At 38.4% G+C, this 13,685-nt stretch overlaps 2 protein-coding genes across 2 annotated transcripts; one reads left to right on the top strand and one right to left on the bottom strand.

The window, feature by feature from the left end:
* The first annotated feature begins 635 nt into the window (after positions 1 to 635).
* Positions 636 to 2,313, top strand: LOC134869541 (transmembrane protein 69-like). The gene is made up of 3 exons (XM_063891241.1): positions 636 to 770; positions 1,362 to 1,406; positions 1,519 to 2,313. The coding sequence occupies exons 2-3, from the start codon at positions 1,362 to 1,364 to the stop codon at positions 2,287 to 2,289; spliced, it is 816 nt and encodes a 271-aa protein (XP_063747311.1). The 5' UTR covers positions 636 to 770; the 3' UTR covers positions 2,290 to 2,313.
* A 792-nt stretch (positions 2,314 to 3,105) lies between these two features.
* On the bottom strand, positions 3,106 to 12,931 carry LOC134869540 (mitochondrial adenyl nucleotide antiporter SLC25A24-like). The gene is made up of 10 exons (XM_063891240.1): positions 12,427 to 12,931; positions 11,093 to 11,219; positions 10,896 to 10,983; positions 9,141 to 9,252; positions 6,740 to 6,898; positions 6,152 to 6,304; positions 5,876 to 5,983; positions 5,460 to 5,627; positions 5,174 to 5,324; positions 3,106 to 4,191 (listed from the first exon to the last, which is right to left on the bottom strand). The coding sequence occupies exons 1-10, from the start codon at positions 12,604 to 12,606 to the stop codon at positions 4,010 to 4,012; spliced, it is 1,428 nt and encodes a 475-aa protein (XP_063747310.1). The 5' UTR covers positions 12,607 to 12,931; the 3' UTR covers positions 3,106 to 4,009.
* Positions 12,932 to 13,685: the final 754 nt, after the last annotated feature.

Genomic DNA, 13,685 nt, shown 5'->3' with positions numbered 1-13,685 from the left:
AAATAGAAAAATCACTCAAATCAAATAAAAACAGGAATGTTGTAAATGTGTCCATTGTAGTAATAATATCTGGTAAATCACTTTATTATATGGACCCATAATCTACCCAGAAGTTGCATGACAAGAATCGGAGGATGAAACCCTCTTTATTAGTCACATACAGCGCCCGGGGAGCAATGGGGAGGGGGGATTGGAGGTGTCTGGTGCCTTGCTGAAGGGCACCACAGCAGGGCCTAGGAGGTGAACTGGGAGTAGCAGTCCACTTTCCATATTTCAAGTCTGTTCGGGGCCACCACCCTATGACTATACGATGGTAGATAGGATTATACAGACCTGCCAGGTTTTTTTTACCTAAAGCCTGCAGAAAAGAAAATACGTATCGAATTGGAAAATTTAAATAACTACATTTCTCGTTGATGTCTGTAAAGGTGGGGGAGTTCCATTCATGACTTCAGTATAATATGTAATTGCCCAATTTGTATGTATTTATCAAGTTCAGAATTTAATTCATACGTTTTATATAGTTGTTTTATTAATTTTCATGAATTAATTTTTAACACATACGAAACATATAACGCGGCCAGCTCAAACCTAATTACATAAACAGTGCATACTCTCTGTATTGTGACGGAACTGTAGTTCCAGGACGCCTCGTGTGGAACACGGAAGGAATAAACCGCGTACCAATATTTTTCCCTATGTCTACTACCATCTGATTGACCCCAGGAACAAACAACAGTATATTATGATGCTTTCAATTTAAAACTGAGGTAATTTTACGCTCTGTGTTTTGTGAATGTAGCTTACATTTTTAGTTAAGTGCTAAGGCAGGCTCCAGAGGGGTTACGTTAGTGTATTGGAGAGAGGAAGATGAACCGGTGAAGGACAGACTGGTTTTTAAACTGCAGATCTGCATTTCAGATCACATTATACATTTCGATAGTTGTTTCCGAAAATGTATTTTGGTAGGGAAACACATTTCGATAGTTTTGATTTTTCTTTGTGCTAAATTCAGTCGTTAGAGGATTAAATGTGTCCTTTTGAATATACCTTTACTAACAAACGGTAGACTGCAGCTATCAAAAAATAAGCTTCGCATTAATCGTATCAACATTGTTTTGTAATAGCTCTCGACATGTGTGATCCAATGTAAATACTATAAACACACACTTTTTTGGTAAGCCCATCCAAAATAACGTGTGGTTTAAAAAATAACGTTTGTAGGAGATATATATCATAAATGATCAAAAGCATTATCAACAGTGAAACAGAAACAATGTATTCGTACTTTTAAAAAAAAATAGTTTGCGTCTTTATTTGGGACTCTGATCAGTCTAAATCTCTGTTTACTTTTTCTTCAGATGCTCTCTGTTATATTGAAACGAAGCAGCTTTGCAGCCCAGCAGGTAACAGACCATTTATGATTTTCAAAAGCTCGTTTTTTTTTCTCATGTTTATTTAATGTATCTTTTATTAAGAGCATTTTATGTAATCTTAATATAAATGTCTTATCTTTAGGTATTGCAGTGGACAGGTCCTGCATGGAGATGCTGGACATCAGCTCTCACCAGAGCCTCTGGTGGTGGATCCATCTCCTTGCAGACCTGCTGGGCCTCAACAGCAAGAGATGACAGAGGAGTAAAATGTTCCCCTGTCCTCAGCTCCAGGAGGATTGAGTACTTCCAAAGGACCCAGACACATGCAGCTCCATCTTTTGTGAGGAACCAGCATTTCCACTCCTCTGCAGTGAGGCTGAAGAAGCGTCCCCGGCTCCCAGAACCTGCGGAAGAGCTAGATCCGCTGCGCTATGAAATGAAGGACTTATGGAAAGGTCCGAAACCTGCCTTATACCTTGGATTTGCAGGGCTTCTCCCTTTTGTGGCACCCACTCTTCTGATGGCTGTGACTGAAAACTACTATCCAGAGTTGGCTTATGCTCAGTTAACTTACGGCGCCTCCATCCTTGCCTTTGTGGGCGGTGCTCGCTGGGGATTTGCTCTTCCTGAGAGTAGCCCGGCCAAACCTGACTGGATAAATCTGTCCAACAGTGTGGTTCCGTCCCTGTTAGCCTGTGTGTCCATGATGATGAGTGAAAGTATTGTTTCTGCAGGCACCATGGTTATCCTGGGGCTAGGAATAGCGCTGCATTATGATCTGTCTCTGCTGCCCACTTACCCAGGCTGGTTCAAAGCCCTGCGCTCTGTCCTGACCATCGTGGCATCTTTTTCTCTTCTGTGTACACTTCTACTTTATGGGATATACCCAGAAAAAAAGCTATTCTCAGATTAAATATTATGTAAATATATAAACTAATCAGCATGTTCTTATTTTGGTGGTCATATTTCAAGGTTTTGAGATTGTAGTTTTTCTAACCTAATCATAGGCCTTCTGAACACAATTTATAGATCCTTCTAAACTGGCTTCTGTAAAAGCAGATCAGAACATTATCAAGACATACCCTCTGTATACTTTATTGGTTAGAGTACCATGTTTCAAATTATTCTGATTTAATACGTTTTTGTATTTTGAAACTACCACTAAGATTCGCCCCAATTCAGTAAATGCCACACAACAAAATAACTGGGAAAAAACGTTTACGTTCTTGGTCAATGAACGTCAAATAAATGCACTTTGTCATCTGACATATTATGTTCTTTAGACTTTTTTTTTTGTGCTCCTTACAGCATTTTATAATCTATAGTCAGAGCCTAAAGGGAAACTTTAAATTGTTCATTTTATCTGACCAACAGGCAGAGATATTTTTTTATGATAATGAAAAAGTCACACTATTCATTATAGCAATGCTACAAATCAGCCGAGCCGTTGTTAAAGTGTCATTTTACGTTGCCAGGATCAGACGGCTAAAGTGAGGAGTATTGACATCACTGGGAAAATGCAGAGTAGTGGAGTAATCTGTACTTAAAGCCGCAGGGTTCAGACTCACCAGCCTTGAGAACATCTGGTACTACATTACAAGTAATCAGATTTAATATGCTTTGATATCACCACTTATTTACTGCTTGCCTCAATATGCTGTGCCATAAATGTACCATTAACATAAAGTGTAATCATTCCAATACATTTTTATAGTAGACTGACAACAGATTTTGTATTCAAATGTATTTATTAATGTAAACACCAGCATCTAATGAACCAAATTTCACAAGAAAGGCAAGGCAAAAATGGAGGGAGGAGAAGTCCACAGATATCTGAGAAAAAGAGCTTAAGGCACATTACATTTCCTCTCACCATCTCCCACAAAATGACATACCTCATACAAACATCAAACATACTAGCCTGTGAATCACCATAGTGTAAAAACAATTGCACCTCCAAAGTTCCCCTCAGATTCTTAGTGAAACAACTCCCTACTCACACCCTATTCTGGGAAACTATATAAAGTGACAACGAGAGATAATACGCCAATTTTCACCTTTGGAGCAACTATCTTTGATAAAGATAGAGCCCAAATGAGCAAGTGTGCCATTCGGTTATATATTAGAGAAACCAATGACATAAAAGGATCCAAACTTAAAGTGACAGATACAAAAACAATTTTAAAAAAAATTAAACCTAACAAAATGTCTTCAAATTAAAATCAACCTCTCCAAGCATCTTTGGTTTTTAGATTCTTAAGATCCAACACTATGTGGGCCCTGACACTGGCAGTGCACTGTGGGTGCACGCAGGTAAACACAGGCTGGACAAAGAACATAAAGTGGGAAACATTGTAGAAGTCTTATTTCTCATTATAAGCCCTTTGTAAGTACTGCAGGATTTTTTAAACTAGGTTTTTTTTTGGTAATGGCTCAACAGTTCAGCAATCACTTAAAAAACTTCTACAACGGCTCCACCTGCAGCAGTTTGAGACTTCGGTGATTTACAGGTAAACACATTCTTAACATGACAAGATTCCCTACTCTGTTAAAACGGATGGATCTGAAAAAAAAAAAAAAAAGTTTGCAAATCCTCTTACACTTTCAAGGACAGACACAAGTTATTCTGCTGCCTATTTTTGAATACCTAAACCAGACTTCATGTGCTCATACACCACGTAGCTGATGCTGACCGCTGGTATGACTTTCATAAAATTAGGCAGGATGCCACGGTAAAGTCCAAAGAAGCCTTCCTTTTGCAGAATCTTCTTCACCATCAGGTTCATGGGCATCTGCTCTGATCCTTCAAGAGAAGCTGAGGAAATAAATAAATTATTAGAGAGAGAGAGAGAGAGAGAGAGACAAACAAGTGTTGGACAATGATATGCACCTTCCACTATCTTAACACCTTTTTAATAATTATGAGCCACCTTAGAAACCATATCATGGGTGATCATTTTTGCTGTCCCAAACGCCATTCAAAGAAAGAAATGAGCCCTTGGATTAAGCTGCATAACTAGTTTTGACCACTTGTGGGCAGCAGAAAAAAAACATCATTTACATAATATTCAGACCCTATAAGGTTGACATGGAAAACATATTAGTTAATATTAGACGTCCAGAATATACAAAGCTAAACAAAACATTAGCAAATATTCTGAGTTGTGTTTGTGTCCACCTGATGAATGTAAGTCCAATATTCACCATGCCAGGGTTTTAGTCTCCATTAATTAGAGTAGAAAGTAATTCTACTGTAACATCCTCTGCAGGACGAATAAAGGTATTCTGATTCTGAGAAGGGAAATATCTGGCTCATTTGTTTCTTTGAGCTTCTTTGCTAAGAAAAACTGCTGACAGCAGCCGATAATGTCAATATGAAAGTGATGTGAGTAACGGTAAAGATGCAAGGAAGTAAAATATGCTATCAATTGAATAATTGAGTTAGGCAGGTCATTCTTTCCTGAAGGTTTATCAAAAGAAGGGACAACTGTCACATACAAATAGCCATGTAATCCATAACTAATTAGAAAATATGAATTCAAAGCTGCTATTTACTAATTTAACCCAATCTTTACTTAAGCTAAAGTAGTGCAGCGCTTATTCTCTACCAATAAAACCACATGTACTGCTAAAATGATTTACTTCTTACTTTTTGTATTGAGTTTATTTCAAGAAAATAATCCACCAACTTTGTGATCATTTGAAATTACTTACCACAAATCCTTCTGGGTAAGATCAAGGGAAGACTTGGCAAATACCAGAAGCACTAAATAAAAAATTGACAATGTTTTCTTTACCTTGTGCCTGCATCCTGGTGCGGATCAGAGCCAGGGGGTAGCTGGCCAGCTGGCCACATGTGCTGGATAAGGTCCCGCAGCCAAGCAGTACCAGTATGCCGGGGTTGGCTGAATCTTTGGCGTAGCGGGCCAACCAGAAGTTCTTCAAGCTCTGGTGGGATAAGGAAGAGTTTGTGTTGTAAGGAAGGACTATTTTTATTTTCACAAAATCCCAAAAAGGACATCTATAAACCACACCAAGTGAAAGTACTTTTAATGACTGGCTGTATCTTCATTCTCAACGAACCTCATACACTGCCAGATCAATACCAGCGTAGGGGATGATACCCAGAAGATTGGGAACATAGCCCTTGTAAAATGCCTTCACTCCCTCCTTCTTCAGGATTTTCTTGGCACAGTCAAACATGCCTGAGTACTGTCCGGTCTTCCTCAGGGTCAGGCGGGTTTTCATCACCTGCAGAAACAAAGTTTATCAGTCGAGCCTTTTTCTACCTGACAACACTTCTACTAACGCTAAGTAGCAGCTGAGGCTAACAAAAGGAGAGGAAGCTTTCAGTCTGACGAAGCTGAACAATTTATCAATTATTGTTTTGAACATTAACTTATAATTTAAGGAAGGAAACTTCATTACTTAAAAAAAATAAAAAAAACACTCTGATGTGACACAAAGATTGAACACAGGTGTAAGAGCCTCCTCCTCACCTCCATGGGGTAGATGGCTGTCTGTGCTGAGGCTCCAGCCAGCGATCCAGCCATGAACCTCTCGTGGGTCTTGACCTTTCCTGGTTCACTGGACAGCATCCTCTTGAACTAATGATGAGTGATGCATGAAGGTGCAGTGAATATGGATGCTTGTTAGTGTCAGAACACAAGTAATAAACTCTGAGTCTTTATATAATGTAACATACACCAATATAATGACCTATTTACATCCACAGCGACATCCTGCAGAAGGTATTGTGTTCAGTTTGTGTTTACCTGCTCATAGGCCATAAACTTAATGGCAGTCTCAGGGGCAATCTTCAGTACGTTGATACCATTTCCTCTCCACAGAGACGACACGCCTCCTTCTTTTACCATTTGCTTAAAACCACCAACCAGGCTGATTTTGTTGCTCTTGGAAGAATGCACCTGTACATTACACAAAACACATTGCACTCCTGGGTCACCACTTTCAGAAGTAAGTACATTAACATTATGCAGTGTGAAAGGTTTAGCACTAAATAAAATACAATCACAAACAGTTAAACCCCCAAAATGAAGGGAATTATCATCAATTTTGTCACTCTACATTTTTTTACCATACCTGAAAAAAATCTGTTATATGTTGCCGCACTTACATTTTTTCATATTCAAAATGATAGTATTTTGCAAAATATTATTACACCTACTACAGCTGTTTAGCAAATACGGTTTTGTCTGAAAATTACTTTGGCAATAAATAGTAAATCTCATAACCATTTAAAATACATATTAAAAGAACATTTGAAATATATATAAGTAAACATATATATTAGTTTACATGACACAAAAAATGCTTGGTGTTCATGCAGATAGCTGACCTACCTGCATGAACACCTTCATCCTGTCCAGCGGGGCGGTTCCTGTACGGGACACGGCGCCGGCCATGGCCCCAGCTGACAGCTGCTTCCACCACATGCCGGTCGTCTTCTCCTCCTCTGTGAACTCATCTGGGATGGAGAGGCTGTCGCCAATGTCCAGCACCTACACACATCATATTTAGATCACAGTCAAATGCTGTTTAAACTGTGAGTTCAGTTTTTAAACATTAACAAGGAGGTAGTTAACTCTGAAACAGATTCATGCCAAAACATGAGTGTTGTTGCAAAAATACATTTTTGTTTTCCGCAGAGCTTTGTATTGTTTCAAAAGTAATTTCAAACCTATCAATGTCTGCTTCTCAGATTAATTGCAGGTTAATCGCACAGTTTTACCTCATAATTAGCAGCTTGGCTTTAAACTTAATGCCTGGCAGGACTAGACAAACAGCACGTCCTTATCCGAAGTCTTATGTAACTTCAGGTCCATGCTGTGAGATCAAAGCAACATTGCACGCCACTTTTGAATTTTTTTTAAATAGGCAAGTTATATTCCTGCACAGAACCTGGAGAATAATAATAGCTCTAGTTATCTTATTATTGTATTAATGAATTAATGAAGCCGATCGGATTTAGATTGGCTTCTTTTGTCCCTGTCCTAACAAAAACTGAATTTATTTTTTATTTTTATTTACATCACAATGGTGCAGGTGTTAAAAAAAATCCCTGCACAGCATACAAAATGCAAAAAGCTTACATACAAGCTAATGCACTAAGGAAATATATATATAATACAGGACTAATCAAATTGTATTCATTTACAAAAAAAAGATTTGTATTGGGCAGGACATTTACTGTCGAAAAACAATCTTGAGAGCGCTCCCTAGTGGAGAAAGAGCAACATTAAAGCGCCATTTCTACACATAATTATCTATATTTCTCGTAATTATGGGCCAGATATTTCAGTATCTGTGAGAAGCTAAAATCATCTGACAATTCCGGAACAGCTTATCCATCAAAAACATTTTTCGCCGACCAATGGCTGTGATGCTAAAACACAAACCCACCATGTCCACCTCCACCTCATAGATCCCCCCATCATCTTCAAATCCGATGAAAAACCAGTTTCCATGCTGCTCTCGCTGCTGCTCCTGCTGCTGAGGGTGCAGCAGGGCCATGGCTTTCCAGGCCTTTGATTAAGATGCTTGATCGGCTGCAATATAGTCCCAGTCTTGCACAAGCTTCCTCCTAAACTCTGTTTACCAGTGTCTTTTACTCAATTCTCATAAATGGATTTAAACGCTGAATCCCAAGTGGCCAGTAACAATCGAGATGGTGGGAAGCTCTTAGTGTCATAGATGTTACCAGCCACGGTTCCCGTCTCACCGAAGCTTCATCTCAGCAACCTCGCTCCTGTCCTGTTCTAGACTCACTTCCTCTCACAGTGACCTGTCCCAATCCCACGGACAAGATAATCCTCCTGAAATAAGCTTATCCCCGCCTCAGTTTAGCAGCCATAGGTTTATTTAACCTCTGAGGTCTGTGTAGGTGAACAGAGGAAGCAAACGTCAGAGATTAGCCATTGACTGGAGCTGGCTGTGGCTCAGGCATGCATCCATAGTACCAGTTGGTTTTTATAAAGCCAGAAAATGAAATAGTGTGTTATTGTATAAATATTGTGATACTGATGTTATTTAAGAAATATTTTCCAGAACAGGACCAGAATATTCTCAATCAGTGTGATGTCTTGCTCTTCTAAACAACCTTTTTTCCAAGAAATTGTCATCATGAAAATTCAAGATTCTATCTCAACCTTTTTCCCTTTCTCACCTCTAATAGGAGTTACTAATCTGTTGCCATGATCTTGCCCAAATACAGCATCAGCTGACAACTGTCTCTTACAATTTCCTTTCCAATGAAATGGCTCTTTAAAAAGTGTATGGGATAATCAAAGGAAGGAAGGCAAGGGTTGAATGTTTAACTGTTTGGCCTCAACATGTGTTCCACATTCCTTTTTCTAAGTAGTGATGTCTTTTGCAATGTGAGAGCATCCTCGATCTGGTCAGATTGGTCAAGGCACCAGAGCAAAATGAAGATTTTGTTAACAATTCTTTGAATACAGAGATCATTTTAAGGGCTTCTTATTAAGCTTTTGATGATTGTAGAGAATATGTGATTGCAAAATGGCTTGGTGTGAAAATTGGGACTCCCGATTGTTAATATTTCCCGATATGCTTAATGTCTTCTACACTGGAAACTAAACAAATACCTACTCACCAGCACCATGCATACATTGGAACCTCATTAAACAGGTATGTTTAGTTTTTTAGCACTAGGAGTATCACGATGTTCATTAAAATAAATCCATCATCATGGTTTCTGCCTCACAATCACACACACAACCTTACCGTGGAGTGCTTCCAGTAGCGGATAATCTCCTGCAGGTTGGTGGCTGGGTTAAAGAGGAAATGATCCCTCCATTCATTCCAGTCCAAAGTCATGGTGCCATCCGCATCAATACTGTACAACAAAGAAAAAGGAGTAGAGGATATTTTTCAATTGTTTTCACATTTGATGCTTGTTGTTTTTATTGGAAATCAGAACATACCAGACTGAAGTAACTACACCAACTTGTTGATTCATTAAGGAAGAAATATCTTGAAATAAATGTAGTCTTTTTTTGTTTTAGTTTTGAAAGAAACAAATAGGGACATTACTGGAGGAAGCAGACACAGAAGCACACACTGCCAACAAGGGCTAAACAGTAAATCTAATGTATCTAAAAACAGAAAATATATATGTTTGTTGAGTTGAATTTACTGATTCTTCATCTACGTTTTCCCTAAAGAGCTAAAAGAAACTGAGTAGAGAGAGGGTTAGAGGTATCACATGACATGAAGGGCTTAAACTGTGGGCTTTGTGGTGCTCAGCACCTAAAACAGCTGGAGTCATTATGACACTCAAACACTAAATACTGAACAATCAGAATGGAAAGTTACATTGAAACCAAACTTTAAATGTTATCCTGTAACGCACAATACAAAAAAGAAAGAAATATTACATCACAATTCAGAGGCGGAGAGAGTGACAACATCCTAATGGAAACAGATAGCAGTGAGGGAGCATGCAAACAAGAGATAAGTCACAAGTTCTGGAAATGGAACAGTTTAAATGGCATTACATACTATGGCATATTTCGGAGCTTATTTTTGTTTATTTGACAAATGAATAAAAAAAACAAGGAAACCATGTGTCCCCTGCAAAATCTCCTTTGGTCTCTTCTCTAATTAATGTCTGTCCTTGTTTGATTTAAATGTTGATCTTTTCTTCATTTCCTTCCTCCAAATCAGCTCTGCAGGCTGCCACACTCATATGATTTTATTTGTGGTTTTCAAACCATCTTTCTTTCTGATTCATAGTCATGCACATCCTGCTTTACTTCTCTTTCTAGGCCTCATTGTCCGGATCATGTTTGCTGCTTCTTACTTTGTTTATGCAAATACAGAACAAACTGTGTAAAGCTCATTGCATACAACCGGACAAACTTGCAAAGCAAAGAACAGTATGAAGGGTTTAACAGGAAATATGAAATATCGTACGTACAAAACCTATAATGGCAATGCTAAATTTGTATTTTGATAACCAGGCAACGATAACCAAAGGAACAGTGTTTGATCATCAAATGTACATAGACCTGGTTATATGTGACAAATTACATGTTTTGCGCTCAACTGGACAAAACTTTTGTTTTACAACTGAAGTGAAGAAGCTAACAGAAACGGTATACAATTTTGTGCACAATTGTTTTATCAAATCTAATAAAAAACTCTCTCCGATTAACAATGTTATTCATACATGTGCTGAATATGTTCTTCAACATAGACAAACATGTTGCCAGCTCTTTATCATGTGCCATCAGCCCCTAGCCGAGTTGCAGTCTGAACTTGTTATCAGTCACTTGCACTGGGCTTCACCAAACATCTCTCTTTCACTTTTAGTTGGGTACATGTAGTTTTTCTTGGATCCTCAAGTAAGAGGAACATAAGACCCTTTTTTTCTAGGAAGTGGCATTTAATGCTCAACTAACTCTTTATAGCACATGGTACTGTATTTAACTATTTAAATTTACAATACAGTAGCTACAAAATAAGCAGTAATTATACCTGTTCAGGATCTTCTGCGCTTCCTCTTTGCTGATGTCCATTCCCAGATCGGCTAGGGACTGTTTTATCTCCAAAAAGTCAATTCGACCTGTTTAAAATAAATAAAAAATAAGTATTCCATCATTTAATTCAACTTTTTTTAAGTTACATTTTCAACATTTGTTAAAACTTTGCTCGATTAAATAATAAGTCCATACCGTCATTGTTTTTGTCCAAACTTTTGAAGGTAAGTCGTAACTTCTTCTCATGTTCCTTCAGGTAGTTGGAGAACTCGTTTAAGTCAAGCCCGTCATCTTTGTCTTGGTCTCCAGAGGACACAATTTTCTAAAGAAAACACAGAATATTAGAAATCCAGTTTCTCCAACTCATGCAGTTTCAGAGTATGTGGGCTGTCTGACCCCCTCACTGGGTGGAAGGAGAGGCTTTGATAAATCCTGCTATCTCTTTTTCTACAGCAGCCTGCTTTTACCAGACAGTTGGTGGCAGACTACGGACTCCATTCAGTCTATAGTTCCTGTTTTTATTCATTTACAACTGAAATGAACAACTTTTTATTCATTTGCAAATAACTATGTACATGAAAAGACTATCTTTGCTCGTAGAAAGATGGTCTAACATCAAAAGAGAATGTCTTTTAGTGTTGTAACACTGTTTTTTACTTGGGTTGCTAAATGTTGAACAGTTTTGTACAAATTCAGTGTCAGTTCCTCAGATGATAAACTGAAACCCGGCCTTTATTGTAACTATTAAATAGTCTCAAAAGTCAAAGCATTTTTCAAAGTCTAAAGTATAAGACGGGTCAGGTATCACGATAGTTAATGTCCACCGTTTAACTCCTGGAACTAAAAGGAACCTTAAGTAGTGCGCAGATGTATTATCTTTTATTAATCACGATAGCATGGATAGGGAGAGCTCATGTTTTACAACACCTGGCCACACACAGCAGTGACCTCTCCTTTTTTCCCCTGACTCACACAGACCCACTGATGAGCGTAAGGATTGTATTTGATCAGCAAAGGTGGGACCTTCCTCTGATAGCCCCAGCCCACAATACAATCTCATCACACCTATAGTTTGAACCATGAGACAGTTCCACAGATTGTGTTGCGCCATTTCTACTCCCTCCCAGTTCTTTACCAGGAAGAGCATGCTGTTATTTTTGGAGAAATACTCAATCATCAAGAAAAATGTGTGCTCCAGGTGATTTGTTTCTTTAAGGGGGAAGGAAGAGAAAATCCTCTAGACAATATGACTGAAATTGAGGCCTCTTTATTTACATGTTGTAAACTAAAATATTACTCAAACAATCAACCGATTACACAATAATACTGTAAAATATAGTTGTTAGCGGCAGTCCTGAAGTATAAGTACAATGTATCTGTAAATGCTAGCAGTAAATGTATTTGTTAAGATTATTTAAGGTGACTAGAAAATAATTGAAGCCTGTTAGGAATGCAGTAAAATATTTGTGCCAACTGTCTCTCCCTGTGAGGCCTTTTATGTGTACTGTTTATTTTATATGTGGCTTTACCTGAGCTGATCCTTGCACAGTCTTGATGCCCAAAGCAGCCAGGCCTGCTTTCAGTTCGGACACATCCACCTTCCCATCCTTGTTGGTGTCCAGCTTGGCGAACAGATCATCGTACGTTTTCGACGCATCTTCAGCACACTGACAGTCCGTAAACAACATCTTCCTTATGACTTGATACATTGTTGAACTTAGAATAAAAACACGCTCCAAACAGACGCCAAATTAAACTTCTGCTGTGGAAACATACACAACCCGATTCCTGTCGCTTGCACTTCTGGTTTGAAGCAGCAGGATCGTCCCGTGTGTTTTCAGAGAGATTTCCGCAGTGCAGCTTAAAGACCAAGTCGTTAAAAAAAAAGTCCTCATAAGTCGGAGTGTAAAGAATCCGGTATGTATTTGTTACAAAAGATTTGCAGAAGGCTTTTTTTGCAGCTGAGGTAGGTTGGCAGCAGAAGGGTGGCGACACTCGAGTTTAGCTCGCCTGAGAAGACCTCCTCCTTTAATGCGCACACACAAGAGACACACCCTTCAGCAGGAAAACATTCACTAAATCTAACAGTTCATTGCGTATGTTTACATAAACGATTTTAAACTCAGAAAGGCTTATTAATAGTACTTTATTCCTTCTTTCTCCAAGGTGTTATGTTATGCTTTTTCCAAACTTAAGTTATCGTTTGTTGTGCTTTTGCAGTGTAACACCCACGCGCACGCAAATATGCATACACGTAGATATAGTGCGGGTATGGACGGTCCTTGCCCTCATAGAGCACTGGAGGCGATGCATGCAGTCTGGTTCAGTTCAGTGAGTCATACACACAGGAATCCAGCAGCTGGCCTCGGCAACATATCCCCAAATTGTTTTAAATACCACATTAGAAAGAGTTAGACCAAGCTTGCGTTTCAGAAAAATCTTATGTATATATATATATATATATATATATATATATATATATATATATATATATATATATATATATTCTCATTCGTCTACTTTTATATTATTATTATTTCCCTCAGTTATATACCAATCATATCAGTTGGATATTCAATCAATTTTTTTTAATACAGTAAATAAAATGTTATTGGGTTTCCTTTCAAATATAAAAAATAAAGGAGTAAAATTAACTGATTTAAAAAGTGCAGTTCAGTAAAAGCTTCACTGCAGTGCCTTGCATGTACCACGAGGTGGCGACAAATGTTACATAACAGCAGCTGGTTTCACTTTGTTGTTGTATTCTGTCAAATCAGTGCTGCTAGGG

Source organism: Eleginops maclovinus, chromosome 9, assembly GCF_036324505.1.
Source record: "Eleginops maclovinus isolate JMC-PN-2008 ecotype Puerto Natales chromosome 9, JC_Emac_rtc_rv5, whole genome shotgun sequence".
Lineage (NCBI taxonomy): Eukaryota > Metazoa > Chordata > Actinopteri > Perciformes > Eleginopidae > Eleginops > Eleginops maclovinus.
This window is presented reverse-complemented; position numbering and strand designations above follow the sequence as displayed.